At 40.6% G+C, this 14,553-nt stretch overlaps 1 protein-coding gene across 1 annotated transcript in view; it reads left to right on the forward strand.

Moving 5' to 3' along the window:
* The first annotated feature begins 4,093 nt into the window (after positions 1-4,093).
* Positions 4,094-14,553, forward strand: part of hcn1 (hyperpolarization activated cyclic nucleotide-gated potassium channel 1) — a 72,226-nt gene continuing 61,766 nt past the window's right edge. The window contains exons 1-2 of the mRNA XM_082539658.1: positions 4,094-5,783; positions 13,321-13,744. Of these exons, the coding sequence (XP_082395784.1) occupies positions 5,428-5,783; positions 13,321-13,744 (780 nt within the window). The 5' untranslated portion in view covers positions 4,094-5,427. The remainder of the gene's footprint in view (positions 5,784-13,320; positions 13,745-14,553) is intronic.

Here is a 14,553-nt window from a genome sequence, read left to right on the forward strand (position 1 = left end):
AAATGTAACTAAGCTGCAGTAACAGACATTTCAGCATTACAGCATTTATCCCACTATGAAAGATGAAGTCACACCCCACCTATGGCATACTGCTGCACTACATCAAGCTAATGCATAATGATAATAATGATCCTGCAATTATTTCAATTTTAATTCTTTTCTACAATTTTATTATTTATAGATTTTTTTCATAGTAAGAATATTTTAAAAATGGTGGTTGACATGTTGGTTTATAGCTCACAATTAAAAAGTAAGTAAGTGTAGCTTCTTTTGGACATTAGAATTGTCCATTGCTTTTTGACATTCCACAAATTGGCCAGCTCATTCTGATGATTGTAAACCAATAACCGATCATTTTTTTTATCACATTCATCTTGCTGATTGAGCTTCCTAATGCTCTCATTTGTTTGTACAAGTCAGTTCGCTGATTAAGTCAACCTTGGCCTCGGCTGGTCCCTTTCCAATGCCTCAGTCTCATCCCGGAGGTCCATGATACCCTGATAGTCTCAGCTGGAGACAGACCAAAGCTTTCAATCTTATTACAACACTACCATCTTCCCAGCCCCAATCACGGTTTAATTAAAGTAGTCAGCCATGGGACAAGCATCCAACGAGGACAAGTGAATTAGTACTCACGTCTGGCCCAAGAGGTGGAAGATTTGTGTTTTTTTAATTTGTGTTAGTTATTAAGCTTGGTCTCTCAGATGTTTCAGTGAGACTACAATAGGTGATTTACAGCATTTACATCCACAGGTTATTATTCAGTGGACAAGAATTTGAATACAATGGAAATGGTAAGACTAGAGTTCATGTATTCCTATGTGACAGGTGTCTGCTAAACCTTAAAACAAAATGATTTGAGCAGAAACAATTCCTGTTTGTAGGAAATCTGGTTTTACATATAATACAGGTCCAAGGAGGAACACAGTTTCACTATCCTGCAGAGGGGTGATGCTGTTGTTGGCAAAAGCAATGACTGACAGTGCAGGGGTATGTAAGGTTTCATATCTATCAGTGTAAAACTGGATGTAATCTTAGACACACAATGCAATTTCAAAAAGGCCACTGAGACAATCAGAAGAATCACAAACACATTTTACAATGTAGGAAGCGGGATATTAAGTACACAATTCTCTGGGTATTCATCATAATATTATAAAGCTGGATTAGATCCCACTAGGATCAGATTAAACTCGCAGCTTAAACTGCAACATACTGTATGTTAAAGTGTTTAAAACAAATTTCCATACGAGGATGGAAATCTTACTATTGATCTGTTCATATTCAATATGTGTGACTTTTTTTTTTTTTTTACCTAAACATGATTAGATGTGTAAAGAAGAGTCAAATAAAATCTCAGAATAATTCGTTTTTACCCCGCTCACCAATTCTCCTCTGGCTGAATTATCGGACAGATTTGGAGGCAGGATGATGCCGTGAATTAATCATGAGGTTTGGACAAACCCAAACAAAGGTTTACTCCCAGATGAATGTGTTCCTCCATGATCCACAGTCTCCACCCGCTAAAGTTATTTGTGTTGTATTTATTCTCTGACATGTGAATGTGCCATCTGTGATTTCCACTTGTTCAATATCAGTATTACTTTAAGCCATAAATCTTATGCAACATTTTTCTCTAGCAGTACCCCTCCCTGTCCCATTAACTGTGTAGTTACACAAGCGTTGTGTAGTAGAAACAGTTGGCATGCCAGCTAATCCAATCCAACACTAACCCAGCTGAGAGAGAAAATGAACAAAAAATTAAGGGATGTCTGTTTCAATTATGATAACATTTGGATCATTGCATAATAATCCACTACCAAACATGCAAAATATCTGAGCTATTGTCCTCTAGTGATATACACAGCCAGCTGTGAGATTTAGTGTTTTGTTTTTTTGTATTGACAGGAAAGGACTGGCTGCGTGGGTTCAGCTTGGGTATACAATGCCACGTTGTGTAAAAAAGTACAGTTTCAGGTGATACGAAATGCTTCTGACAACCACACTTAATTGGACAGCAGTGGCTCAGGCAGTAGAGCAAGAGGTCTGTCACTTGGAGGGTTGTTGGTTCAAGCCCTGGCTCCTCTAGTCTATGTGCCAAAATGGCTCATAGCACAAAGTATTGTGTGCCTGTAGAAAGCGTAGTTAGAGTGCTATCTAAGTAACTGTCCAATAAATTCTTTAAAAATATCAAGCAAGTTTATTTAGAATTAAAAAAAAAGGTTAAAAATGTATTTTTCCTTCAGCAAAACAAACATTTTTTCATTAGAGTATATTCTGTTCAGAAAATGTTTGCATTCAAAATCTTAATTACACCCAATCAAATCAAAAGTAACAGAGGATGGGTACACAGTGTTCATAAAGAGATGGACATGGTCAGCAACAATACTCAGGTAGGCTAAAGGAGTTTTAAGAATGCTCATTTGGTAAGGTACCCAAAAAGTGCCAAGAAAATATAGCCTGCACCATAATTTGAGCACCCTGAACCTGGATGGATCCACGGATTCATGTTGTTTACACCAAATTCTGACTCTACCATCTGAATGTCATTAGAAATTTAGACTGCTTAAATCAAGTAACATTTTTCCAAACTTCTTTTGTATGAATTGGTGACCCTTTAGTGGTGTTCTGCTGCTGTAGCCCACCTGCTTCAAGATTTGATGTGTTGTTCTTAGAGAGCTGCTCTTCCTGTTTATTGACTTGAATCAACCATTCTCCTCTGACCTCTGGCTCCAACAAGACATGTTTGCCCAGAGAACAGGTGCTCACTGTGTGTATTTTGGGTTATTAATATAAGCACCTTCATGTATAAGTCCAGTTTTTCTAGTTTGTTTTTTAAAGTTAGAGGTACTTTAATTGATTTATATTCTTTTGGGTAGTCAACAGGGGCTTTGTTTAGGCTACTGGGTTAACATGCTCAAGTGCAGGACTGAGCAGCAGCAGGTTGAAAACTATATCTAAAGCCAAGTCCAAGAGAGAATCCCGAGTAGGAAGAACAAATCAAAAGCCGAAAAGCGAATCAGAGAAAGTAAAGAACACAAGGAGATTAAAACAGATGGAAAGGACTATTCGTACACACAGGGTAATCACGGAAGTGGAGACAACTTGGGGATATGAGACACAGGTACAGGCCAAAAAACCCCCCCCAAAAAACAAACAAACAATATTTAAGTTAGATACTGGAGCCAAATTTCAAAGTAAAACAGAAAATACCAACAAAAAACATCCCCCAAAAAATAGAAAGACAAGAGAACGTACACTGAATGCAACACAGAGGCACGCTGCCTTGATAACCTTCTAATGTGACCATTTCTGAACAGTAACAGTAGCAGTTTAGTAACTTTAACCTAAACCATGATTTCTCATGAATCTAATAAAACTGTATTACCAGTTAATACCATCAGAAGCCTGTTTTATATTATGTTCATGGTAATTAATGATCCTGGTATAGTGAACAATGCAATTGGGGACTGGAGCCATGTGAAAATAGCTTTAATGCATTTATAGCATGACCAGTATATAATGGCCAGTGTCTCATAACCAGTCATTCTTATACTTACAGGAGTACCTTTTTTTCCTAACAGTTCTGCACCCGGTCAAAAATGTACATAAATGGACACACACACACACGTACACATATGTACACAGTACCTGAGTATAAATATGAAAATAAATGGATGTATTTGTTTGCCCATCTGTATGTGTGTGTTTATTCTGAAATATCTCTCATTCTTAGACCTATTGATAGTGTGGAAATTAAGAAAATCTCATTTCATGCTGTGAGTCTGACATGAAAATCACAGCACTAGATTTTCCCATGCATAAGGCAAAATTTCATCCTTCACAAAATATCCTGACTCTTAGCAGTAATGTCTAAATAGCGTTTCCATGGCAGATGGTTTGTGTGACAGGCTGACCTGCAATTATGCCATTAAGGGGGAAGCCACTCCCTGTGCTCTCTCACTCTTTCTGCTTCTCTTCATCCACACTCCCAAGCGAGCAACCTATAAAACCACAACTACTCACTATTTCCTTTTATTAATGAATAACCCAAATATTCTTTTGATCAATTATTTAATGATTCGGTCTTAACAATGTCAGAAAAAGTGACAAAACATGAACATTTTCCAAACTTGATAGCTTGCTTTGCAAATAATAAAGAAATGTATCATAAATTTGGATGTAAAAACAAACAAACAAACAAACAAACAAAACCTAATTCCGATTAGAGTACGATTAGCTGATCAGAATTCCTTTTAATTGGTTGGCTGCTTCTGTAGTTTCTGTATTGCTCCATCTACTGGCTACAGCCTCCAGTCTTTACAACCCTTCACAAAAATTATTTCTGCACTTTATTCTATTATTTTCCCACTGCAATGTAATTCCAGAACTCAGACTCACATCCTTTCTTTGGTCCATCTTCTTTCTTGTCTATTCCTCATCCCATCTTTACCTGCAATCCTTGAGATTTATTCTGGATAGAGACCTAATTCTAGGAGAGCGAACCACGGTTCGCATAATTAGAGAAAACACCTTTTGGAAACAGCATGAGTGGAACAGTTGGTCATCCCTTAATTTGCACAATATGTCAGAATGCGCTCATTAATTCAGACGTTACCTAATTCACTACAGAATTCTCCTACATAGAGCAGATCATCTCTTTGTGGAGCATATAAAAGCTCTGGTTTCTACGCAGCCTGTACGTCAAGTTTTTAAATAAAGCAAACTGCAGCAGGTAGTTACAGGAAATGTTGGATCAAGTTCTGCAACACCTTAAAAACTGCGATATCCACAAGATGTTTAACTTAATGTGGCCGGTGGCACCTACTTTACAATCTGTTTCATCCAGTTGGCTTCTACTGTAACTTCTCAGCAGGAAGCAAACCAGGTGCCAGGCGAACCACAGGAAGCACCTAATCTATATCGGTTTATTAAGAAATAAAATAATAAAACCAGCCCTCATTAACTTGTCATACGTGTGTTTTTTCTTCTACAGCAGCGGCTTCCCCCTGCCGTGTGTGAAACTGTTGGCAAAGGAGGGGACTGGAGACGGAGGTGGGGGGTATCGTCAGCCACATTATGTAAATAAGGTGCAAGAGCATGTGCCAGTTAAACCGCAGTGTCGTGCGAAGTGAGATGAGGCACAGGCTTTGGACGGCAGAAGCCGGGGGCCGTCGGTAGATGGCGGTAACCCAAGAAACCTGATCCACCGGGTTCTCGGCCACTCTGTCTCAGTTTGCAGCACTCGCGTTGAAGGCAGAGGAGCCGAACAGTTTGAAGGACATCAAAAGAAACAGGAGAGCTCGCGGCGCGTCCTCTCGCTCCCCCCCCCCCTCCCTCTCTCTCTCTCGAGCCGGAGAGGGAACGCGTAGTCTCAGAGAGAAAACAGAAGAAAACCCCCCAGAAAACGGGAAAACTAAGAGCGCCATGGAAGACAAATCGAATTCGTTCTCCAGCAACAAGGAGGAGAAGGCGGATGGGAATAATGTTTTTCAGAGGCAAGACTCGATACAGAAAAATAACACGGGGAGCCAGAACATGAAGGACCATGGCAACTCAGTGGGCTTCAAGGGGGAGCGGGAAGAGACCATGGTTGGTTTTGATGATCTGGAGGGGGCGTCCAGGCAACATGGTTTTATGCAGAGGCAATTTGGGGCCATGATGCAGCCCGGAGTCAATAAGTTCTCCTTGCGTATGTTCGGCAGCCAGAAAGCTGTGGAGAAAGAGCAAGAAAGGGTTCAGACGGCCGGATACTGGATCATTCATCCATATAGCGATTTTAGGTAAGGGCTGGAATAGACACCTGCTCAAACCCCCCTCTCCCTCCCCTTTATTTTATCCACCCTCACTGTCACCCTAAGGTCTGCAAGCTATAGCCTCCACTTGTTATCGCCACTCTCTCACACACAACCTGGCCCAAAGCGCATACGCTAATCTACCTCTGTATTTAGGCAATCAGGCTTCCGCTGTAGGGGAGGGGAGGAGGGCTTCTGTCAAAATGTGCTCAGTGATTGTGTGTGTGTGTGTGTGTCTGTGTGTTTCATTGCGGCATTTTTAGTGTTATTATTATTATAAGAGAAAAGGGAGGGACGCATTAAGGCTAAAGGTGTATCAGTGAAACGTCCTTGGATAAAGGATGGTGAATGTCATGATTGGAGAACACACACAGAGCTCAGCCCTCCTGACTGCTTCACACCAGCGGCGCAGTGGCAGCTTCTCATTGCGACACATTCCCTGCTCGTATAGGGGCGACCGTACCTGGACACAACGTGACAGTGCCATTGCACCATCGGCGGTTGTAAACATTTCTTTGTAGGCGGATGTGAGCCGATGGGCCTGCGTGCATAAAGGGAAAAAATGCACAGAATGCGGTAAAATCGTGCAGGGAGACGATTAAGGAGAAGATGGCCGTGTTTTGAATTAATTAGTAACAAAAAAATCTGATCTTCGAGTCTTATCAGAGAGTTTTTACATGCATTTTTTAAAAACTGACTTGAATGAGGAAATGTGATGGAATGTGTTTGTTTCAAAGGAACCGCAGAAGGATCGTGCCACACTTCCTTCCTCGGCACCCACTAAATGTCATAGTGGTTGATAATTTGGATTTGGTCTTTGGTTTGTGTAATTTATTTATTTTTCCTCTCAGCTGCACCAGCTCTCTGGCTTTATTGCAGCAGAGAGTTTGAGTTTCAGACCAGCTGCCTCCAATTTGCTTACATTTCCATACACAGTAAACAAATGAATCCAGGTAAAGGCGGTACGCGCTCACCCCCCCCTCTCTCTCTCTCTCTCTCTCACACACACACACACACACACACACACACACACACGAGCTGCGTGTTTACAGTTTACCTCTTCACCAATTAAGCATCTCATTTGGTCCACCCTCTGCACCAGTGTCACCTGGCACAGCTTGGTGGTGAATATCATCCCCGTTTTCCGTTGTCGCAACACGTAACGTGTCGGGGCACGTTGTCGTCCCCCCCTCGGCTCCCAGTGCCTTGAGCTTAGAGCTGTCCATGGTCCTGAACTTAGAGCAGGCTGCAAAAATGCAGCGCTCCCTTTTTCTGCAAGGCTTTCTTTTGCTGCTGATTTTTTTTACATACATTTGTTGTGATTAATGAGATACCACATGGTACTCACGGTAGCGCTAAACTCTATAAATCTTCATGCCCCACCCCTTGCAAGATCCCCCCCGCCCTTCCATGCATAAGAATAAAGATAACTAGGCTATCATAGCCTCAGCCACACAAAGACACTGGTATGCGTTTGCCCCTCTGCAGACACAGATGGACAATGATGGTAGGCAAGGATTAGCACAACACAACAGTCAACGAGCTTAACAGACTCAATTATGTAAGAAGATTGACCCCCTCCAAAAGATAGCCAAAGGGTATGACCAGAGCAGTTCAGTGAAATGGATACCTGTTCCACAGCTGTTAGTGAGTCAAGAGATTAATTAGTGGTCCCAAAGTGAATGGGCTGCATTTGTTATATTTGAGGAATTTCAAAAAATACAGTGGGGATTACAATGAAAATCAGCAGGAAAAAAAGGCTCTGTAATGAGAACATATGTGTGATTGCTCAAGCAGACTGGGCCTTCTTCTTTCTGCACTATTAGAAAATGTTTGTCTCACTCACGCTGGCAGAGGCCCCCTAAGGTTACTTCCTCATGACATTTTCCAGAGGGCTGTTTTTCAGAAGACGCTCTTGTCCTCCAGACAGTGCAATGAAACGACCCCCTTCTAGGCCGCTGAGACCGCCTCCTGGCTTGAAAGTGCTACCTTGAGGTTTTCATCCCAGTTTGTGCCCAGTTTGTGGTGGAAGAGACAAGGCTGCTTCTTTGTTGCACGTGGCTCCATGTACTATTTCTTGGAAGCAAATCTTCCTCTCTCATTTTTTTCTTCTTTTTGCTAAGAAGTCTTCGTCACTTGTTCGTTAATCTTATACTGTTACATACTCTCATCTTAATGTTATGTGAGCAAAAACAAAAGACACAAAACACTATCTTTAATGAAAAGCATTACGTAAGTACAGACCATGAATGACACCAAGCATTCACACGGGCTTTATATTGCTTTGTCGAGGGTTGAAACTCAATATTCAACATATTCTTTGTACACAGTAGCTGCTTAAAGATTTATGGCAGGTTAGTAATATTCATTATTAATAGATTTTTGAGAGGGCCCATGCACGGCCTCGCGCACCTCTGGTTTTGCTAAAGGTGGCTTTGTCATGCTCCATATGCTGTTGTTCAAAGACGTTGTGCAGGTTTTAAGCCTTTTCAAAGTAAATTCTCATGTTGCAGTTCTTTTAATTAACAGAATGAATTGTAGAGTCAACTGTGTTTCTTTCAGATAGTCTATACTCTAAAACCTGCATTCTTCTGAGTGGTTAGAGGCAGAAATTTTACAGTGTAGCTTTACTACCCCTAATTTATTTATTCCTAATTTAACAGCCTTATTAAAAAGAAGAAAGAGGCGAGTAAAGCTAGTTTAGAGTATTTAATCAAGCTTGAACAAATCTTTTCCCACATGTTCTGTTTTACTCATCTCGACATTCGTAGATGACTCTGACATCCTTTTTTTTTTTAACCCAAAGTCTTTGTTTTTCTCTCTGTCTGAGGATGTGCCATGCTGTAGCACAGTGTACCTGCTACACTGTAGACTGGTTGTGCTGAGTAGGATCATGTGGACTTCATTGTGTTGCTTGGCAGGAGTGGGTCTGGCATTGATCATGATGGATCACTTGTTGTAAGAAGGAAACCTACAAGACAAAATGTGCTGGCTTGATTCGAGGAAGATTTTTTTTAACTTTCTTGTGATTAATCTGCCTCAGCTGGATTATTAGAGGCTCACTGCTTCCCCCTTTGGGGTTCTGTAGCTTCCAGCTCTTGTTATAAGTGGAACATATTGTCTCAAAGTATTTTTTCAGCGATACACTCAAATCGCATACGCTTTTTTGCTAGTTCATGCTGCGTGAGTGACCAGAGCGCCACAGTTTCTCCGTTGCTGCAGATCTTACAGTGTTTGGGAAATGTCTCCCATTTTAAACAGTCACAACAGCAGCGTGTTATAGCATTCAGACCAAGCTTTTTAAAATTGATTGTAAACTCGGGATAAAAGATGATTAGCAGAGTACACATTTCATCTGGATGTGAATCCATAGCTGGGACGGGACTTGAGTGCTGAAATGGGCTGGAAGGGGAGGCTGTACTCCGACAGCACCGGGTGAATGTGGAAGTAGAGTACTTTAGCTGGAATCCATTGCTAGTGTTGGTGCCGCAGTTACAGTTAAGTGCACTGCACTCCCTTACTGGTTTAGTTGCGGTGCTTTCTTAGAAGTGGCACATTAGACCAAAAGCTTAAGCTTAATGCAGTATCAGAGCTGCCTCTGTGACTAGGTCAGTAAAACCAAAAGGAGCACACCTGCGTTGGTGTTACCATAAATAAAAAAATGTTTTTAGCATTTAAACTTCCAAATTAGTATTTTCATTATTTCAGTCTGATAACTTAACTTAAAATGAGTACTTTATTACAGAAGCAGAATACAGTTAGACTATGGTACCTTTGAAGTTACATACTCTGTTGTTTTTGACTTTGGTATGTGATGAGTTACATGTAAACGCTAGTAGCATTGGGGTTTCACTCCCTTTGACAGATTTCTTGTATTCTTCTGATGACGAATATTTCAAGGTTGCTTAATGCTTCTTTTATTTGAGAAGTGAAGCACAATGTTTAATTCAACAGATATGTGGGTGTCTTAGAGGTCATGTACAGTATAAATACCACCCACAAAAGTCACAATAGAAATATAAATATGTTAGAGATGTGGGAACTCTGTCAACATGAGTGGAAAACATCCAAATTCAAAAAGTGATTCAACTTAAATTCTGATATTAAAATCTGTTTGCTGAAAGCAGGAAAATAAAACATCTTAGTTCACAGGGACTAGTTTTTTTTAATCTCCAAATTAACAGACTGTACATCTTGAACTCACATTTTTGTGTATTATTTATTATTTAACTATTTTTGCTCTACCGTTGTTCTCTCTCTTTTTTTTTTTAGCTATAAATGTTTGTGTTCATTGATATTATACAATCCTTGATCCCCTTAGATTAAAGTTGAAAAAGATTAGTCATGGCAGCCTCTTCTTTAACACTGAAATACAGTAGGGCTGAACGATTATGGAAAATAATCTAATTGCGATTTTTTGCCCCAATATTGCGATTGCGATGCGATATGCGATTATTTTTTAAGGTCTTTGTCTTCTGTATTATTAAACAAAGACAAGCAATACATCATATAGTATGGCCAATACTATATTACATTAATTTTAAACTGTTCTTTCCTGGAAGACAGACCTCTGTTATGATGACATGAGGTGATGCATGAATTGATGACTGACATTTTTATTTAACTTCTTCAATCACAACAGTATATTTGAACATACACAATAGTTTATTTTTAGCTTACAAACATCTGAGCATAAAGTGCTGACAAGGAACCCTGGTGTAAACATTAAAATGAAAGTCAGTACAATGTGCAGATTGCAGAAATATACATAAACAAAATCAGTGGCTTTACCACACTCAGTTTTTCGACATCTGTGAACTACTAGACAGTCATTCAATTAAAAAATAATATTAAATAAATAAAACTAATAAATAAAAAATACACACATCTTGCTGATCTCTGCAGTCAGTAACATTACACATAAAGTGCAAACATAATAGCAATTGTATAAACACACACACAAACACGCCTTTAAAATTTAAAGGCGTGAAATTGGACGGTCTAGCCTTCTGAATCAGAAGGCTAGTTCTGATTAGCGTCACCGCTGTCTCGGTGGAGTTTAATAAACTCGGCCGTCTGCTTCTTGCTATCTAAAATATAACCAGACACTGGTGTAAATTCTCGACTGTCTCATACTTCTGTTTAATAAGTTTTCTGTTTGACGTTTAGTCAGCTGTGTGAAAACCAAGGAGGAACCCACCCGGGGGATTAATAAAGTTTTATTTTATCTAATCTAATAACTTTAATCTCAGCCAAACCGATTTACTCACGAACAAACAAAACACTGAAAAAAGCCCAACAATAACATTTTTAGGTTGTCTAAGTGACTTATATATTACGTTTAACCCGAGCAGCGAAACTCCGCGGTGATCTGAAAATGATGTGCCGGGAGTTGTGCCGTTCTCGGCCGCATCAGTAACCCTCGAGCTCCCGGCTAGCTGTCGAGCTGGTGGGTAGCAGACGCCTCTGAAAACGTCGAAGCACTTTTGCAAATATGGGATATCTTGATAAACCGAGCAGATATTTGATGTTTACACAACTACTTTCTCGCCTGAAAATATTTTAAAAGTTTATTTTGTGACCCAGAAAGATTAGTATGAGTAATTTTAAAACTTAGTAGCGGCCGCCATTGTTGGAAACTGGAGTTTGGCTGGGCCGCGCTATGAATTCTGGGATATGGTAGTAATTTGGACAGCCTTCGGCGCGTCGCTGTGACGTAATCGGTCTACAAATGCGGCCTCAGGAGGATGCAGCCCATGAATTTGGACATGTCCAGAGTATAATCGCAGCCTTTGCGGTTAGAAAATTGCACTTGATCATGTCGCGATATTATCGCAAATGCGATATATCGTTCAGCCCTAAAATACAGTATAAACAATTACAAGAAAAAAAAGTCACACACAACATGACGTATCAGGTCAATAAGCATCAGCTTATTGAAAGGTTGATACAATGACACACGTGCTAAAAAGCGTATAAAAGCACAGCTTTCGTATGTTTTTTTTAAATGCTCTTATTACTCATAATGCTATAGCTCGGTTCTAGTGCGCATTGTACTTGTTGCGTAACTTTGTTGTTATTGTGCTGACCTGAGAGGACTCAGTTTGCATCATGGTTTAGCATGAACTCAACGAGCTCAGCAGTTCAATATCTGCTGGGGTAAAAATACCTATTGTGGACCTTATCAGCCACCTCAATGTTTAGTTGAAGTGAAGACAGTTATCAGACATGTGATCTGTGGGTATTTATAAAGCCAAGGCCTCGGCTTAATTTATTGAAACAGATCCATTACTGGGTGGCAAGTCTGCCAGACAGGCATCCGGCCAGCCAGTTCATTTCTACCTTCAACAACAACGTGATGGTCAGTAAGGCAGAGCAGAGGCAGGCAGGCACGGAGCGGGGATAACGTCAGCGGAGAGTTTTTAGAGTGAGATAGGATTGCTGAAAGCATCTATTTTCATTCATGGTTGTCTGGCCTTTACTCAGGGCCCAGAACACTTTGTGAAAAGAGCAGGGTGCTGATGAATTACTTCTGGCTCTGTTCATCGAAAGGCAGAGGGCAGGGACATTAACACAGCCAGGAAGGATGGAGAGGGTCTCAGTCTAAAGGGCCCTGAATACATATAGTAAGTGATAGCAGTACATTACTGGATGTCCTTGAATCGTAATTAACTTTGAGCCCGAGAGTTTTGGTACGAACTCAAGTATATACTTCTCGGAGCGAGATCTTAAGCTTGCATGTATGAGCCTTTCCAGATCTGAGCTGAAAGATTATCTAATATTGTCGGCTGTTTAGATGTTGCATGTTATCTGCTGATAGCAGAAGTGGCAACGTAAGATCTTTCAGGCTGTGTACCTTTGCAGGCTGAAGCACTGGATAGGCTGCAGTGAAGAGTTTCATAGGCAGTGACTGATGTCAGAAGGTGACTACTACTGACTTTTATAATCCCCTTACCTCTCTGCTTCCCACATGAAGTTGGAGTTGGAGCAAACTGGCGTTATAGCTATCATAATGAAACTTGTTTCACACTTTCCCTCAGAGTGAATTGAGTTATCGCTGATACGTAACCTTTTAAATGTTCTAATAAAAGAACGGGATGTAGCTTCGTGCTCTTGAAGCGTATCTTATTTGTAGGCAGCAGAGTATTTGAGCAAGTTCAGATTGAATAAGAGGCCCAGCTAATGTTAGAAAGTCATGTGACCTGACACGGTAAATACCGTATTTAAATGTCAGAAGAGAGCAGAGTGATCGGGCATTTTTTTAAGCAGAGCTTTATAAATCAACATTGTGCAGTGCTCCTCTTTTCTGGGACTGTTCTTCCTTTTCATAAGACATGTAGTGACAGAGTGAACAGTCACCTCTGACCGTATGCAGTGCACTGGGATAAACAGAATTATACATATAAACAATATCAGCAGAATAAGCAGAAAAGAAGCATGATTTCTTTTCCCCTGTGGACTTCAGTTTTGTGGCTACAGCATGTTTTATCGCTTGCATTACTCATTTGTTTCGGTTTTTCCACAGGTTCTACTGGGACTTGATAATGCTCATCATGATGATGGGGAATCTAATCATCATTCCTGTGGGAATAACCTTCTTCTCAGAGCAGACTACCACCACCTGGCTGGTCTTCAACGTGGCTTCGGACACCATCTTCCTGGTGGACCTGGTCATGAACTTCAGAACGGGGATCGTCAATGAGGAGAGCTCAGAGATCATCCTAGATCCCAAAGTCATCAAGATGAATTACCTGAAGAGCTGGTTCGTCGTGGACTTCCTTTCCTCCATTCCAGTGGATTATATATTTTTGATAGTGGAGAAAGGCTTTGACTCAGAGGTATATAAAACAGCTCGCGCCCTGCGAATCGTCCGCTTCACCAAGATCCTCAGTCTTCTGCGTCTGCTAAGACTGTCCCGACTCATCAGATACATACATCAGTGGGAGGAGGTGCGTATATATTTGTCTTTGTCACATAAATTAACAAAGTTGTGTGGTCTCTTACTGTGATTGGGTGGGGTCCTTGCTTGGGAGTTATCTACTTATCTGTAGGTAACTAGTGTAATCAGTTTCAGTTCACTGATGTGTGAAATTAATTTGAAATGTGAAATCAGAGCAGATGCTTTTATTAGGAGAAAAATACAACACGTCAACCAGGTAAGGAAATCCCAAACAGCTGATTCTGTTCATCTAGACGTAGCGTTTTCAGAGGTAAAAGCCTGACCAGAGACTGGAGAAGTTGGATGAGTGATGAAACGTTTCGCCACTGAAATCACTACGTCCAGATGAACAGAATCAACGTTTTGGGAACACATTTAACAGTTTACCATTCCAGTGGTCTCCAGTGTAAAAAGATGAATCTGAGGCGTAGTGAGCAACCTTCTTAATAGTTTAACTGTAGTGGATTTTGTGTAAATATCACAAGGTTATACCCAAAGGACATAACAGAGAGTGATGCATTACTTACCCACTATTGAGTCACTGCATGTCTCAGACTTTTTCCAACCTGAATCCGGTGTTCTCATCCTTCTCCTAAGGACTAAGTAATTACACGTCATCGTGACCCTGTCATTTCAGCTAGTGGATCCAGTTTAGATATCACGGCCAAAGTCATTACTGTGTGTACGATTTCGTAGTTAAAATGTAAATAGGTGAACATAACGCTGTCATTTTTAATCAGCTTGACTCCCTCTTATTTTAAATGTCCTTGCAGCAAAGCGTCAGGGACACGTTCCTCCCTTATTGTTACACGTGCTGTT

Source organism: Aulonocara stuartgranti, assembly GCF_965226115.1.
Source record: "Aulonocara stuartgranti genome assembly, chromosome: 7".
NCBI lineage: Eukaryota > Metazoa > Chordata > Actinopteri > Cichliformes > Cichlidae > Aulonocara > Aulonocara stuartgranti.